General features: G+C 29.6%; 1 protein-coding gene across 1 annotated transcript in view; it reads right to left on the bottom strand.

Annotated features, from left to right (window-relative positions):
• The window catches only part of LOC113377461 (RNA-binding protein 24-like), a 65,113-nt gene that overhangs the window by 31,132 nt on the left and 15,015 nt on the right, over positions 1-18,966 (bottom strand). The window contains exon 3 of the mRNA XM_026617790.1: positions 5,492-5,558. Within this exon, the coding sequence (XP_026473575.1) occupies positions 5,492-5,558 (67 nt within the window). The remainder of the gene's footprint in view (positions 1-5,491; positions 5,559-18,966) is intronic.

The raw sequence follows: 18,966 nt of genomic DNA, 5'->3' as shown, positions 1-18,966 counted from the left end.
TCCACAAAAAAAAGTTATTTGTTTCTTATAACAATAAACAGCTTTCTTTATAGTTTCACATTTCTCATCGTTGCTATTAAATGTGGACTGATGTTTGGTTTGGAAATGTCTTTGTACACTTGACGTGCGGCATACTACACTTTCGCGGCATATCGCACATACAGCACGATCCTTTTGTTGTATAAATCCATATTCATTCGTCCAACAGTCTTGAAAACCGCGAACATCTAATTTTTGTTTCTTACTCTCCATTTGATTAAATACGAATGAATTATAACAAATATAAAATCAATAAGATACAAGTCTTCACAAAAAAAGTTAGAACGAAAAGTAGCGACCAAACGAAATGCAAGTTTAACTGCGCAAGTTTAAGCCCACCGCACAAGCACACAAGCAAATGGTGCCAAATGGTGCGCAGCACTCGCAGTTGATAAACGAGAAAGAGGGGGGCGAGTGATACTCCAACATTCAGCTTCGTGAAGGCCGCTTCGATAACCACTCGGCACTGCACATGTTTCATCCCTTTTACTCCGAATGCGGTCTCAATCAACCTTCGCGCAGATTTTTCATGAAATTAGCGATCCACATTATAATCAAACTTTCTCTCTTATTTTCAACATTTTCTCTTATTTAAAAATCACTTCGTCTCGATATATTTGCGATTTTCCTAATTCCTTTGTAGCGTGCCATTCAGAATCCCTTCGCGTGCCAAGCCTGGCACGCGTGCCGTAGGTTGCCGATGCCTGATCTAGACCATTTACGTCGATGAAAGTAAAAATCCATTTTATTTATTTCAAACACATTGATTTGCACAAAAACATGTTCATAAAGATAGATAAATCTTCATATCTTTTATATACACATTTAATAAATATTTTATTTATTTATATATCCGATATTCTGAAAAAAATATATATTATTCGATTTCATACGTACATTATTTTATTAATTATATAATTTTAGCTTCCTGTAGGGTAAGTTATAGTAATCGCAAAAAATCGAAAATGAAAATGTTTATATATCTTTACGTTTCAAAAGTTTCTGAACATTTTGACATACCTTAAAAAAATGGATGTATGTGTGTGTGTACGGATACAAATTTTCATCGACGATTTCAGGAACACCGATCAACCTATTTGATATTTCCCAAAGATACGGGGCAAAAAGTGCCAAAAACGGCAACTCAGTTTTTAAGAGAACTGGTCGTCCGATTTTAATTATTCAAAAAGCATTTTACTTGTATTATTAGGATGAAAAATTGATTCAATTTTAGGGAAAGCAGGTTTAGCGGTTTCAGAGATCTAGTAAAAAAAAATAAAAAAAAAATGCCATTTGGCTATCAAAAATGATCATTAGACATATGCACAAATTATCAGATATATTAATAATATGTATCAATTGTGTTTACATTTCTATGGGTTCCGTCACATCGTTTGCCTGTTAGACGGCGGCGCGGCGCTTAGGCGCTTCGATATTTTGTCTCTATCTAAAAAAATCTATTTTTTTCAAAGTTTAGAATAAAATTTAATCTTTTTTAAAAAAAATAATTTTTGGTACGGGAAGTTCCAGCAATTTGCCTTAAGGCACGTGTATACATCACTAGTTATGTATTGCTTTAATTTTTTTGTTTTCTTTTCCATAAAATTTATTATTTATAAAATTTTAAATCATAAATTTATATAATTAAGTTTGTTAAATTTATGATTATTTTCATTAGTTATTACGAATTTTAAAGTAACAATATATCGCTAATTGGGCGATTTATGCATACATTTTAAATGAGAATTATAATTTCATATTTGAATTGATTACCATTTTATTCAAATAAGCAATTAAATTACTAATTACGTATTAAATAATAAACAATAAAGACAATGAATACTTTTACCTTTTATATATTTATTATACCGTTCAGTTTAACTAACGCAAAATGAATAACAACAAAATATACTAAATATATTTTTTTTTAAGTCTTCAATAATAAAAAAGTGGAGAAAAATTATTAGCTCTAAATACTAATTTTATGTTAATTGTATCAATTTAAAATTTCACCTAATTATATCTTCTTAAAATTTCACACAATTTTGTATATTGCTTTACATATACTTCTGATTGCACTCCTATTGTTGGTAACATAGTTCTTTCTATTTTCTAGTAAACACTTGACAATCCAATAAATAAATGAATCAATAAATAAGTCTGTCAGGATCCAATTCTAAAATCTAAATATTCTAATACTTCAGAGTATTTATCATCTTATTTATATACTTTAGAATCTTTAAAAGAAGATTAGAGCCTCTTTTGCGTAAACGTTCGACTAATATATTGTAATAATATAATAATATAATTAATATAATCGGTGTTCGAGCCTCACAAATATTATTAATCAATCTTCCTCTACCTGACATAATAAAATAATTTCCTACCCTAGTATAGGCTTTTTGATAACTAGTAATTTCTTATAACTAAGCTAGTTATAAGAAATTATTCATTCTGTAGCCTTTTTTGATAATTAATTATATCTGGTCCTTCGGGGAATAATATCGTAATTGGTAAAATCTTTTCAACATTAGAAGTAAAATCTGTCTTCGTACACCGGTAGTTTTAAGGTCAAAATTTTGCGCATTAAATTGGGATTCTATAATGGCAAAAAAACTTGTTAGTTTCATATTTAAAAACCGAACAAAAAAATAAAAAGTTAAAAATAACACAATAAAGGCTAATTTTCGCTCACATTTAGTTCAGGTATCTGTGTAGCAAGATAAAGCTTGAGCGCACCACAAACATAAAAGTATTTGTGTGTAAAATGCACCAGCAAAAATCATGTCAACTTTTAGGTCTTTATTTTGTTACTTGAAAATTTTCAATAAGAATATTATCGTGTATTTTACCATTATACAATCCTGATTAAACGCGCAAACTTTTGATGAATCTTGCCTGCGCACTTTAGAACGTTTTTTTTTAAAGAAAGATCTTTCAAATTCAACCAATCTTAAATATTTTTAATTCATGGTTTAACAAAAAGTTTTAATTCTTGAAATTTTGGCGCAATTGTTTCATTATTTTTGACTATGATCTTAGAAATTTTATTCACTGTTACGGTTCGAAAGTTTAAATAAAAGTAATAAAAATTTACTAGACTAAGGGGGAAATTGTCACAGTTTGACCAATGCTCTGCTGCACTTGAGAGCTTATGATTTTCAAACTACGTGAAATATTTTTTTTCTAATTTTATTTTTTCGTAATAGTTACGATCAATACTATCACCTCGTTTCGGCTCGACGTTTAGCTCTGGGACAACCTCTGTCTATATAATGAATACAACATAACAACAATAACGATGTAATTTCATGATTTATTAAATATTGAGCATCTTATATCACAAAATTTATTTTGCAAGTGCAGTGTCGTAAGGTTTAAAGAAATCCTAGTCCAGTGAAGGATTTTTGAAAAACTTTTGATCGTCTTCTTGCTTGTACGAAATAATGAAATTCACGAAATCATTTTTACCGATTTCAATATTTCAATAAATATTTATTATTTCTGTCAAAATAACTAATACACACCGGTCCTTGAATCCGTGAAGGACCTTTCGGTAATAAAGTAAAAAAAGGGAGGAATAGCAGCAGATGTGTGACCTCATCCGCAGCATAATAATAAACGATAAAAGTAGCTACTAGTAGTACTTTCATTGTTGTAGTACACATTTAAAAAGTATTTAATTACTCTAACAAATATTTACTTCCTTATTATTGAAAAATATATAAAATTCAAACAAATATTTAGCAATATAAAAATAATGAAAAAATATAATAAAATAATAAAGTAATAATTTTGTTACAGCTAGAAGATTTGCTACATTATTACTATCAAATAGTGATTGCAATGAACAAAAACGCCTTCTTTATCACAAAATTGTACTTGTTCACAACTTAATTCTGATTTAAAAGGGATCAAAGCAATTTAACTTTAAATACTAGAGTAATAATGGCAAAACTGAGGTTTGATTTTAAAGAAAGCGCAGACATACTACTTCAATCTACCTATAGCAGAAATATATAAAAGCAAGTTATAACATTACTTCAGCTTCGACTACCTATTTCATAAGCTTCAAAGTGATAGGTGTTTTTGATGATAAGAAAGAAGAATCGATGAGAATCAAAAATTAATCAACTGATGTAATTGAAAGTGTAGCTTCTTACAAATCCTTAATAAATTTTTGAGAAATACATACAGAAAAAAAAATCATCTTCGAAGATTGCGAGTGGAAGCAGCAATCGCGCAGTTTTATAAAAATATTGGAAAAAATAATTACTGCCAGCTAAAGCGTATTTTAATTATTGACCATAAAACATATTAGTATCGCATTATGATAATAATATTTCGAAGCTTTGGATCTTATGCGATCATATGCTCATAGAAAAATTGAACTGGTTACTTAAAAGAGAACTAGTAAGAATCAGAGGATGGTAAGCTGATTCATAGCGTTGATGAATCTACCACGGAATTGGTAATTTTTTTTATAATCATAAATAACACCAAATGATAAAAAAACCCGAACTATTATAAAATGCAACAAAAAATTAAAAATATCAATATACCTCCTAGAATTTAAATATATTCTTACCCGTATATATATATATATATATATATATATATATATATATAAACTACGACAAAAGGTTATAAATAAATTTTAAAATAGCTATAAATATTATTAGTACCATTTTTTAAAATGGTAATATTTTTCTCATTTTTAAATTAGTTCTAGTTGATGATAATTGTAATCGCCAATTTTGGAAACAATTGGCTATTGTATCTACTATCTTCAAGATAATTAAATATCCAAAAAAATCTAATTATAAGTACCCAACCCAGTGGGGCCGGGTACACTATATTATTGTTGAATACATTTGTTTCAAATCTTAAATAATAATTTCTAATTATTCTTAGTTCAGTATAATAATAATTAGTGAGCTAGTAGTAGAAGATTTACATTAAAATTACAATCCCCCGCATTCTACATCCCGGTAGCGAAAGTAAAAATTTTCAAGTATTTTTGGCTCGTTACTCTGATTTTCCTTCAGAGCGAATAAATCCCTCGTATACTTTTTGTGTTTGTCCAATTATTCTTTATTATAAATATGGTTGTGTGATTTTTGTTCTTCTTTTTCGAGTATTTTGCGCTTTTATATTTCTAAAATGTACTATTATATTTTGGAAATATAAAAAACTCACGATTTTCCGCACATAGTTTTATATTTCAATCATTTTTAACCTATTATAAGCATGCCGCTGAAATTCGAAAGTTTAATCCGGAAAGCACAATAGATTAGCTTTAATTGAATTAGTATTACGTTTGTAATAGGTAGTCAAAGTATGAAAATAAGATTATTAGTAAAGAATAGAATATAAATACTCTCTCTAGTCTAAAATAAATAATTCTTTTTAGTGTTATCAATAAAAATTATATAAAACAAATGCGACTCACCCGTATTGACTGGGTAATACAGCTGGATACCCCGAGGCTGCTCTAAGACCAGCTGTGAATGGGTAACCTGAAAAAAATGATTTACATGTACTTTATAGTCACACAACTACTGATGAATGTTATTTTACCTAAAGGAAAATTGGTTGAATATTAGATAAATTAAGTACGCACTGATTCACACAATCAAGAAAGGATTAGCACTTCGGAGTTATAAAATAAATAATAATTAAAGTTAAAGTTAGTTAAAAATAAAAATATATTAATCTAATTAAAAAACTAAATACTTTTTCGGCAAATTTTAAATTAGGTACACGAAGTGCAATGGTAAGCCAAAGCAAACCATTCAAACCAATAGACTTCGACAATCAAAGTTAAATATAAATTTTAATAATATGAACAATTGTATTTACCTCATATTGAATTTCATAGAAGTGTGCAAAATTATTTAACACTAGCACATAAAGTTAGCACCTTACTTTGCAGTGATATTGCAAATCTATATATTTTTTAAAATTGCATTGCATGAATCAGATTAAATATTGAAACCATGAAAAATGTAATAAATTACATGTAGTGCAGTAAACGGAGAGGAAAAAGGCTATAACCTCTGAATTTTTTACAGTGCTCCGAATTGAATGAAATTTTGGAATTAGGTTTATCTGACCCTCAAGTTCAAAAGTGAAAACAATTCGGGTTGCGCCATCACCCCCCCGGGGGGATGACACCTCTTCTCAATTGTGTAATTACATTTTTTCAAAATAGCATCGGAAATCGATAGAAGAATTAATTATAAGAAAAAAATGTCTTTTATAGTTTTTCAAAAAAACTAATACTTTTCAAGTTACTGGCCACTAAAGATTCATATATTTTTGGCGTTTTTCTTCGTTTTTTTGCAAATATCTCCTAAAATATACATTTTAACGAAAATCATGTACTGAACAAAATAATGTCAATAAAAATCTTAATAAATCGGTATTACATAAAGTGTTCTAGGAAAGATATTAAGCAAGATTTGAAAGAGCAAAGTCGTTTTTTATTTCGTTCAAGATTTAATTGTTGTATTTAAAGCCATCTAGTGTCGAGGTTTTACATTTTATGCATTTCAGTGAAATTGGGTTTTATAGTGCTCAATATAAGCTTTAAAATGAGTGCTGCTACAAGTCTTTTGCGTGTAAAATGAGTGAGCTATCATGCAAATAAGAAGCATATACGAAGTTTTTTTCTTTTAAGGGGTTAGGGGTACTTGCAGGCACGAAAAAATAAGTGTTTTCAGTATTTTTTTTTTGTTATTAAACGATGTTTTTCTACAAAAATATTAACACAGCATTATTAACCAATGTTTTGACTTGATGTAACAAAAATTTCAGAAAAAAAAACTCAATATTCCCAAAGTTATAGCTGTTTTTGTTGACCCTGTTTCGAAAAACGGTCCTGGCGGTGACCATCATAACTCCTTGGAGATTCATCTAAAATCAATCAAATTAAAAAAATAGTTTTATGAATAGTTAATCTCGGGCCGGATCGAAGGTTTTTCTTTTTTTGCAAAAATTAACAAAATGGCAGCATCAGAAAGGAAAAATCTTGATTTTTGGGTAAAAAATCAACTGTTAATTGGTCTTAAAAAATTCAAATTTTTGAAAAAATAAAAATCCTTCGATCAGGCACGAGTTTATTATGTATTATGAAAGCTGTATGAATTTCATTAAAATTTACTAAGTGGTTTTCGAGTTACAGTGGTCACCGATTCAAAAAACATAGTTTTGAGAAAAACGCGTTTAAAGTTTCACATTGGATTTACGTACAGAAATTCGAATTATTGAATTACTTAAACTGAGTCATCTATATCTGGGCCATATAATAGTTTATCAGTCATTGTGCAAGTTTCCAAAATTTCCATTTGCTGTTGCCTACAAAGCATTCTGGCCTCCCGAATGTTCTCGTTGGCGCGCTGATCTGCCACTTTCACACGCGCAGCATCCAATTTTTAAGCATATCAATGGGAATTATACCCACAATTAGTTTCTAGGGTATCCATAATCAATAATAATGATTATGTATATGCATTCAGCAATTAGTAAAACTAGTATTCACGGTTTCTAGGTATATTTTTTACACTAGTTGGTTGAAGCTTTTAGTTTTTTCTGATTATGGATTTAATCTTGAACTACACATCTTGAAAGTAAATTATCATTGCTGAGATCGTCGTAAATCGGTTTGAAAGCGTTTAAAACATCAGGAGGTGAGGGAGAATGATCTTGAGTATAAGTATCGAGCTCTCCACTTGCGTCAACGCGCTGGTAAGAGTCCAATAACTCAAAAATTAATCATCGGATCAACTTGAAATTTTCAGAGAATATTTTCAAGATGTTACTCTTAATAAAAATGCAAAAAAATAAAAATCGATTTTTCAAAAATCCCAAGTACCCCTAACCCCTTAAATCATGTGGTTTAATGAGCGCGATTTCCGCCAGAATTAAAGTATTTCACATTCCATCTAGAATTCACTTCATTATAGACATCTTGATGGATTCTATCAGATTTACTACTTTAGTACAAACTATTTTCAGAAAACTCACAATTTTATAAAAAAAAATTTCCAATAATTTTAAAAATCGAAATTATTTTCATTATATCTCAAAAATAATAAAAGATACGTATAAAAGCTTATAGATCAAAATCAAAGGGATCTTTCTGGCTTATTATTGTTTTTTATTATTTTTCTTTCACAAAAAAATTGACATAGTTATGAATGTTTAAAGACTGCGCGGCCGCGCAAATTAGAAAAAAAGTTTTTATAAAATCGTGAGTTTTCTGAAAATAGTTTGTACTAAAGTAGTGAATCTGCTAGAATCCATCAAGATGTCTATAATGAAGTGAATTTTAGATGGAATGTGAATTACTTTAATTCTGGTGGAATTAGCGCTCATTAAACCATATGATTTAAAAGAAAAAAACTTCGTATATGCTTCTTATTTGCATGATAACTCACTCATTTTACATGCAAAAAACTTGTAACAGCACTCATTTTAAAGCTTAAATTGAGCACTATAAAACCCAATTTAACTGAAATGCATAAAATGTAAAACCTCGACACTAGATGGCTTTAAATACAACAATTAAATCTTGAACGAAATAAAAAACGACTTTGCTCTTTCAAATCTTGCTTCATATTTTTTCTAGAACACTTTAGGTAATACCGATTTATTAAGATTTTTATTGACATTATTTTGTTCATTACATGATTTTCGTTAAAATGTATATTTTAGGAGATATTTGCAAAAAACGAAGAAAAACGCCAAAAATATATGAATCTTTAGTGGCCAGTAACTTGAAAAGTATTAGTTTTTTTGAAAAACTATAGAAGACATTTTTTTCTTATAATTAGTTCTTCTATCGATTTTCGACGTTATTTTGAAAAAATGTAATTACACAATTGAGAAGGGGTGTTATCCCCCCGGGGGGTGATGGCGCAACCCGAATTGTTTTCACTTTTGAACTTGAGGGTAAGATGAACCTAATTCCAAAATTTCATTCAATTCGGAGCACAGTAAAAAAATTCAGACCTAAAACGCTCCGTTTACTGCACTAATGAGGTTAAAAAAAGGTAAGACATAAACTAGGAGAATTCATTTACAAAATAAAATTACACTTAAAGTGCAAAAGAATTTAAAAAACAGGTAGGGGAGACGGTTATGCCACTTTTGATCAAGCCAAATTTTGTTAGTTTATCAGTTAGCTGGGAGAAAAGTATATTTGATGGTAATTCGAACATTTGTCTACGTGGAAATAATTACTGTCCTTAAATACGATGCAATACTCATAAAATCAAATCATACAAAAAAAAAGGGCCAGTGGCACAACTGTCCATCCGACAGCGATTGAGGTCAGTAGTGAAAGGCATGAAAATAGGTTATAAGTAAAATATATGAATATATAACAAAACATATTTTTGTAAACAAAGTTAACAAAAATTCTTTGTAAAATCCTTTTTTACTATATTGAATTTTCCTTCTCCTTTCTCTTTCGTATTTTGTCTTGTTAGGTTAGATTTTTTATGTGTTCAATCTTCACCCGAAAAAAACAAGAAACACATATCACAACAGTACCCACAAAATTGACACAACCGTACCCAACGCACACTTTTGGAAACAAATCATCATTATGCCTAAGCTAAATTATCTAATAATAAGAAAACTAACGTGTAAATAACTACCGCAAAATAACGAAGGAAGTGATCTATCTGTATACAATAAACATCGTAATGTTTTAACATAATTCGAACGTGAAAACTTACTTTTGACCCTTTTAAAGCAAATACAGATCATGTTGAGGTAAAGAATGGGAACTTGTTCGAAAAATCATATTTTATGTCACTGCCATATCTTGGCACAACCATACACAGTCTCCCCTATATTCAGAGATTTCCAACATCGCTTAACAAAATAAGTGTCCTGTAAATGCTTATCGCAGTCGCAAAAGAAAACATGCCTCACAAAGTTTCGTTATTTTGCGCTTCGATACTAATAAACTAGCTGTAAGTGGAATTCTGTCTTAAGGCAATTAAGGCATCGTGCCTTAAGGCAAATTGCTGGAACTTACCGTATAAAAATTATTATTTTTTTAAAAACAATTAACATTTTTGAAAAAATTTTACTTCGAAAAAATAAGATTTTTGAGAAACTATAAATTGGACAAAAAATTAATTTTTGTTTTAAAAAAAAAAAAATTTTTTTTTTAATTTTTATTTAAAAAAAAAATTTTTTTTTGAGAAAAAAATATTTTCTTTTTTTGACATATTTTGGAAGATATAAACTTTTTTTCAAAGCAACCGTACTGCTTTAACTGCATAGAGACAAAATATAAAGCGCGTAAGCGCCGCGTCGCTGTCTAACGGATAAACATTGGTACGGAACCCGTAGGAATGTAAACAAAATTTATACTTATTGTTAAAATCTCTATAAAATATCCGATAATTTGATGTGCATATGTCTAATGATCATTTTTAACCGCCGAATGGCATTTTTTTACTTTTTTCGTTAAATCTCCGAAACCGCTAGACCTGCCCTCCTGAAAATTTGATCAATTTTTCATCTTGTCAATACAAGTAAAATGTTTTTGAAATATTAAAATCGGACGCTCCGTTCTCTTAAAAACGGAATTACCGTTTTCAGCACTTTTTGCCCCGTATCTTCGGAACGGCTAGACCTGCCTTCGCCAAAAACTAATCAGCACGTCTCCTTATCAATATGAATTGAATGTTTTTGGAATTATTTAACACTAAACATACCATGACGGGTCAAATGACCCATTTTGAACTTTTGCATTTAAATGCACGAATAATTTCATTGCGTTTGCACATTTGACTTCATGACTTTTTTAAGTAATTAAAGTACAGTTATAAACATTTTTTTTCTTGTTTTGTTTTGTTCATTCTGAGTTATCCTTCTTGTATACCGATATCTACCACAATGGGTCATTTGACCCGGAGAGAATTTTTTGGTTTATGAGATTGTCGAGTCATATTTGTAGTCAGTAAGTTGCACATTCTTCTAAACACTGTTGCGTAAAGTATTTCAACGAAAATAGCTCAGAATAATTTCAAGAAAATATCAAAAATTTTAGATTGAAAATAGATTTTTATCGTTAGAAAAAGTGACAGAAATTGAAAGTCTTGGTAAGTACCTACTTATATTTTATTTTGATAGCTATAGTAATACAGGTTATTTTTTACCCGGAAAAATGTCGAAGCAAACAAGACATTACAAGTTCTTAGAAGATATAAATAATAATGGCGAAGAGTTTTCACAAATTAGTGAAGATGAATTTTCTGAAAATGAAGATATACTGGTTGAAAATGAAAATGAGTTTGATTCAACAGATACCGACGATAAAGAAAACAATGATAAACGTTTACCTGAAACTGTTTCATATTACAATAAAACCAAATTTGGAGTAGACATTACCGATCAAATGGCGAGAAAATTTACTACAAAATCCAAGTCTTGCAGATGGCCTCTCCAAGTTTTCTTCAAAATCCTTGATTTAGCTAGCATAAATGCCTGGATTTTCTACAAGCAAACGACAGGAGAAAGTATCTCGAGACAAGATTTTTTACTCAAGCTAGCAGAAGAACTTGGTGCCGATTTTCGAGAAGTCCGTGAACAACCACAACAAGAAAAAAATACGAAAATATCGTTGCTTAAGCCTACTACAGATGCTTATAAACGTATGAGATGTCAAATAGAATACTGTAAAGAAAATAAAACCAACAAAATTTGCTCTAAACGTAAAAAATATGTTTGCGGAAAATGTACAATGATACGATTAACTATGAATTAAAATTTTTTATTTTTGCTTTTGTAATAGAAATGCTCAACATACTTTTTTGTTTAATTATAATAAATTTAATTTTTATTTTTATTTTCTTCCTAACATCCATATTTCATACATTCAAGCATGAAACATAGAGTCGGGTCATTTGACCCGCTATTGTAGAATTAGGTATATATTAAGTCTTGGTATGATTAGTGTTAAATCGGTTGATCGGTGCTCCCGAAATCGTCGACGAAAATTTGTATCCGCACATACATACACACACGCACATACACACACACACATACATCAATTTTTTCTAAGGTATGCCAAAATATTCAGAAACCTTTGAAACGTCGAAAAATTTCGATTTTTTTGCGATTACTATAACTTGCCCTACGGGAAGTTAATAATTATCAAAATTCGAATGAATTGTTTATTAAATAAATCAAGTGAAAAGAACTATTCAGTCAAAAAAATGTTCATTTCAATGTGAATTACATGTAAAACTTAATCATGAAAGCGTCGGGCAGAAAGTGTGGAAGGGTCAGATTTTTTACTTTTCCACAAAACATGTTATTTCCATAATGCCCATTCCTCGCACGAATACGGTAAATCGTTGAATTGCTTCGTCCATCCGGGGATGGCCAAACAGTCAATGTTTAGTGTCACATAGGTGTCCGCGGTCACGCGATATAACGATTTATATATTACTCCACAATCCGTAACACATGGCCGATACTTAAATACTCATACATCCATCAATACTGCACGATAGGTAGTTCTGTACAGGATAATGCACGATCGATTGGCAGAATTAAAAACACTCACTATTCTACTTACGACTTATTAGCTATAGCTATAAATCAACAAGTACACGTATACACACGACTAAGTATATAGTAAATCTTTCTATGCATGCTGAACAATATAAAGCGACCCAACATTCATACAAACATTACTCAAAGAATGAATAATAAATTGAATAAGGTGATCAAATTATTGAAAATGCACACGACATCGATATATACTTACAATTAGATTATAATCAGAAGTTAAGAATATTTTATTTTAAGGAGAAACCTAATTCTTTTTTTTTTTTTTTGAATTTATTTTTCATAGCAAGCTATACAAAGTATATTCAGCTACATTTGTTACAGTTATATATTATTTGTCTGCGTGAGAAGGATCGCTATCCTGCGATATTAGATTTGCTACGAAACCTAATTCAATTATAAAAAAAAATATGTTTGTTTTTATTATGTTTTCACAACTCGTGATTCATCAAGATATAGCTAATATATATAACCTAGCATCTTAGCCTTCATTCAGTGGCAATCAATATAAAATTTTGTATCCTAATATAACATGTGAAAACATTATTACTCTATGGTATGAGTATGTGCACAGTGGTAAAATATATATTTTTTTACATCACAAATAGCAAAACACACAAATAAACATTTTTTTTACTCTGTTTTATTCAGCAATCAGAAATACATAAGGATTCATATAAGCTAAATTGACAAAATTTGAAAGCGATGTCTAAGAAGAACTCCAATGAGATCTTCTTAGTTTAACAATTGAAAAGATAATGTTATATTGAAGTTAATCTAAGATTAAATCTAAAGGCCATTGACGTTTCTATCTTTTTACGCCGAATGGTTGGGTAATGCCGCCTATTGATGGGTTTGAATGTGATTCCAGTTTACGTTTGTATTTTTCTACTACACCTCTAAAATGAATTTTGATGTCCCGTGCATTGACCCAAAGATTAGGGTAAAATTTAGAAAAATCCCGTTTAGAGTGCCCCAATCACGTCCAAATGTATGACCGACCCCCGCTAATTTTGTTTGAAAATTGTATGTGCCTAAGTGACTTGAATCGACTCGCCCTAATATATATATATATATATATATATAAATATATATATATATATAAATATATATATATATAATGTATATATATTCCATCATTACAGACTGCTCGTTTTCAACTTTTCAACGATTTTTCTCATAATCAGAATTATTTTCAATTGGCCTTGCCAAAACACTATTACAAATTTCATGCAACAAGTGATAAAACAATGATAATCAAGTACTAAGTCAGCAGAGCAAACTGAGTACGGTTGTGCCATGTTACGGTAGTCGTCGTAACAGCTAACTTATACTGATTTTTAATAAGGACGAGAAAGAAAAATATGAAGTTAATTTGTTCGAACAAGTTTACGCTATTCCATTAAGTCAGCATCCCCTACATTGACATGATCTGTAAACCGAATTGATTTTAAAGAGATAAAAGCATGTTTTTTTGTTCGATATCTCTTAATAATACCTGTTACATCTATACGGATAGATCACTTTGTTTATTATTTTTCTGTAAGTTGGATATTAGTAGTTAATTACCCGTAATTTAGATTTGTTTTATGTGGCATGTATATGTTGTGACATATTTCTTGTCCTTTTTCGGTGAAATTTAAACAGATAAAGAAAAATCTAACTTAATTAACAGAACTTAACTAGTAAGACAAAATACAAAAGAGAAAGTGAATGGAAAATTCAATAAAAGAAAATAAATTTGGCAGAGATTTCTCGTCCTACCTACCTATTACTCAAAAGTATCAATCATATTTTTACAATCTACTTCAATATTTTATCGTTATTATCATTAATTCATCACATGGTGATTGAAGAAAAATAAATTATTAAAGCCTTATATTTTTAGTCATAATTTTAATCGATTTTCATCATTATAGAGTATGAAGTTCTTTCATCGTATGACTCATTATTTATATATAAATAAAAAATAAAGAAATATATTATATATTTAAAAATAATAGATACATAAACATGAATATAATAATTTCGATTGGCAAATAAAATAAATGCATGCAGAAACTAACTACAAACAATGATTTACATATTACGTACATTTTAGCTGAAATTGAGACTGATACTCATATCCGCGGTGACATTTGTATTCCGTCAGTAATTATTATCTAATTATTTATATATATATATATATATATATATATATATATATAGCATAATAAGATATATTTAAGAATCAAAAATACACGTAAAACGACAAATATAAAATTTTTATCAATGAATATGAAATTGCGACAAATTTTTGAACCCTTGAGCAATGTTTATTGGCATTTGAAATATATGCTATATTGTTCATAATTTTTTTTAACCATGCAATACTGTGATGGATTTATTCTCAATTATTTTACATCGAACACGCGGGTTAAAAATTTGAAAATTAAATTAAAAAATTAAATAGTAGAGTCGGAAAAGAGTTTACTAAAATAAACCGTTTCAAATCTTACATTTTGAGAAAGTTATCACGAGAATTTTTTTTGCTTTTACTATAGAAATCAATGGTAATTCTATCGAGCAATAACAAAAAATAATTGCTTCGAAACTTTCCAAAAGAGTTATTTAAAATCTAGATAAAATTAAATAAAAAAAATACGAAGCAAAAATAAGTGCTCTATTTTCAATGGTCTGTTTAATATCAATTCAGCAGTGGGACAAATTTTTCACATATAAAGTTCCTTATCATACAAATCTCATTTCTGGTATTTAAAATAACACAATATTTCGTAATATTTTGTATGTACTAGCTTTGTTGCTACTTTGTTATTTTCATTTATCAGTCATTAGAGAAACAACAGAATTAACAATTTTTTCAAACCTGGCGGAAACAGGTATTAAAAATATTTTATTAATGAGTATACGTATAGTATTTAGATTGTCTATAGAAATCTATATAACAAGTAGAGGATTAAATTAAGATTATCTCTAAATTTATGCACTCTGGTTATTATTTGAAACAAATTACGTTATTTAAAATTGGTATCCCATTCCCTATATTATTATTATCCATTGTTCATTGTAAATGAGAATCTAATAACTCAACCAGTTCCTTCCTTCGTCATAAAAGCTAAACTATACTGATTATGAGATAGAGTTCAAAATGAGAAAGATGAAGAATTATAGTTGCCTATATGAACATGATCTGTAGGCTGCATTGATATTAACACTAGATTGACGGAGCGAGTCAATTTGACTCATTTGCATTTTTATGTAAAATACAATTTCAAGTCATTTTTTTAAAAATATTTTTTTTGGTTTTTCATAGTACAACGAAAGGTGTACGAAAATTAATATCTATTCCTCCCTAATTCCTTACCCAAATTGACTCTCAATCAGGCAAAATAGGTATACAACCAACCTTCGTCATTTTAGTGTTAAGGAGTCAAAGTAAGTTTTTATGTTCGAATTCTTACAATCAGATCTGTTAATTGTTACGTTTGTTATTTTGCTGTAAGTTGGACATTAGTAGTTGATCACCAGCAATTAGTTTTTGCTTAGCTCACAAGGAAACCCTCAGGTTTACTCTTCTGGGATTTTGATGAAACTTCGCATGGTGATATAGTTTACAGTCAAACCAAACACCAAAAAATATTATAGGACTATGAGAAGTGGTTTAATTATAAAAATTAAAATTGCGAAAAATGCGCTACGCGTAGAAGTCTAAGGCTGATATGCACTACATAAATATGATATTTGTCGTTTAATACGCAAATATATGATATTGTAAATAGTTGATATATACAGTAGCGGCGCGAGGCGTCGGCGGTGTCGGCGACCGCCGACGGCCTCGCGCCTGGGGGGGCCTCGCAAGAGGCCCCGGAAAAATTTTAATTATTTAAAATTTAGTTAATTTTCATACGGATGTGCGAGTAAAAAAGGTGATTAGTGGTTTACAGGCACTATCATTTTACTCTTTTATCTTTTATGGACATTATCTAATATTGTCTGTCAACACTGTAGATTAATAAATCTAAACAACTTTGCGCAAGCTAATTCTCTGGTTGTTTATATTTGTGTATTTCTTATGGGAGCACTATGTAAATAATCGAAACAGTAATTAAATATTCGAGGAATAAAAGTAATCAATGTTCAATAAAAATTTATCAGTGAGAAATAACAATGAGATAATAGCAAAATCTGTTAATTTGAAACTAATCATTGTTTCACACCGTCAACACAAGCAATATATTTTTTTAAACATTCTATTGGGATGATCAGTTCTTTCAAATAAAATTAATAACCCTTTAAACTTTTTTTGTATCTCCAAAACCGCTAAACCTGCCTTTGACAATTTATCAACACAAATCGAATGTTTTTTAAATCCTTTAAATCGGTTGATCGGCTCTGATGTCGTCGACAAAAAATTAAAGCGTCTTAAAAAAACGACATTTTGACATTTTTGAACGAATTTTAAAAATTCAAAAACGGATCGAAAGTTTTCAGTTGGCGATCGTCCTGAATTGTTTTTCGTCAAGATCGACCGCACAGTTTCTTCGTAATTTATTGTAAAAATCTTTTTTCAAAAACTTGTTAGTTTCATCTAACATAAATTTTATGGAACTACGATAAATGATTAATTACAAAAACTCATTAAATTTTAGAATAATGGGACGAGCTTTTAGACCATGTGTACCTACTATGTGATGTGCGGATTTGTGCACTCAAATTAGTATGAACATAGATTTTTTAAATCTAATTAACCACTAATATAATAAAATTTACTAATCAAATGGTTGGGCAAAGGGAAACTTTTTTGCGATAATTATTTAATTTTAGTGCTTTTTAATAGCTGGAGAACAAACCATTTTTGCCGAAGAGTTTGTTTATTTTAACTTGTGTAATGTCTATTTCAATTGATGTATTTATCTGATTAAAAATAAATCTCATACACAGTTATAGTAATCGGAAAAAAATCTAAAACAAAAAATGTTATATATCTTCAAAGATTTCTGAACATTTTGGCAAATTTTCGTCGACGATTTCGCGAACATGGATCAACCAATTTGAAAAATTCAGAAAACATTTGTCATGTATTGAAGGTAAGAAGACGTGCTGATTAGTTTTTGGCAAAGGCAGGATAAACCGTTTCGAATATACGGGGCAAAAAGTGCCACCCTGATTACATTTTTAGGAAGGCAGGTCTAGCGGTTTTGGAAATCCAGTAAAAAAGCACAACAAAAGCCATTTGGCATATGCACATCAAATTATCAGATATTTTATAAAGATTTTAATTAATAGTGAGTTGTTAGACTGCAACGCGCCGTTTACGCACTTCGATATTTCGTCTCTAAGCAGCTAACGCAACGTGATTGCTTTGAAAAAAAGTTCGAAATTTTCAACAAAATATTTCAAATTAAAAAAAGTCAATTTCTTTCACTTTTCAAATTTTTTAAAAGCTTTTCAAAAATTTAAATTACGGCACGAAAAGTTTCAGCAATTTGCCTTTAGGCACGATGCCATGTACCACTAGTCAACTTGCAACTGGCAAAAAAGGGGGGCCTCGCAAACGAATTTCGCCGACGCCCACGAATGATCTAGCGCCGCCACTGGATATATATATATATATATATATATATATATATATAAGAGATTGGTAACTCACTCCGGAGTTATCACTCCGGATACAACTCTTCCCTCGGAGTGCATTCGAGTGGAGTTGTCTCACAGGATTTGTCATATCCGACTTGCCTAAACTGGTACTAAATCTGTTAACATATGCAGATATTTGCTTGAGATTTTTTACTAATACAAAGATTTGGGTCAAAAGAAGTGGTCTTTTTCTCGTCTCGCAGCCAGTTTTAGGACTTTCAGGGTATATAATGTCTTAAATTAATGCTATTTGGTATTCTATATTCTGAATACGATAATGTTTGTCCGTAAATGAGCTCTTTCAATGGTATACAACCGGCTAAAAAATATTTAGTATTATCTTATAACTTTTACACAATTATGATTTTATAATTGTGCAGAAGTAATAGTATGCTAATCAAACTACCTGACGTATAATTAATTCTCAAAAAGGAAATAAAATAATGTGATGTATTATTTTGTAAAAAATAATATTCACAAAGATTTATTCTTATTTATATATAAGTCAATATTTATATAAGTCAGTAGGATGTGGACGGTTGTGCCACTGACTTTTCTTGTATGATTTGGTTTAATGACTAACACATTGTATTTAAGAACAGCATTTCAGTATTTCTACGTAGAGGGTACGTCGTAGACAAATGTTCAAATCACCATTTAATTTACTTTTCTCCCAGATATCTGGTAAAT

The sequence above is a fragment of the Ctenocephalides felis genome, unplaced genomic scaffold (genome assembly GCF_003426905.1).
Source record: "Ctenocephalides felis isolate EL2017-DRISC unplaced genomic scaffold, ASM342690v1 CF-g0.4_SCAFFOLD_01886, whole genome shotgun sequence".
NCBI classification, from domain to species: Eukaryota; Metazoa; Arthropoda; class Insecta; order Siphonaptera; family Pulicidae; genus Ctenocephalides; species Ctenocephalides felis.
The sequence above is the reverse complement of the archived record's forward strand: the minus strand, read 5'-3'. Positions and strand labels throughout refer to the sequence as shown.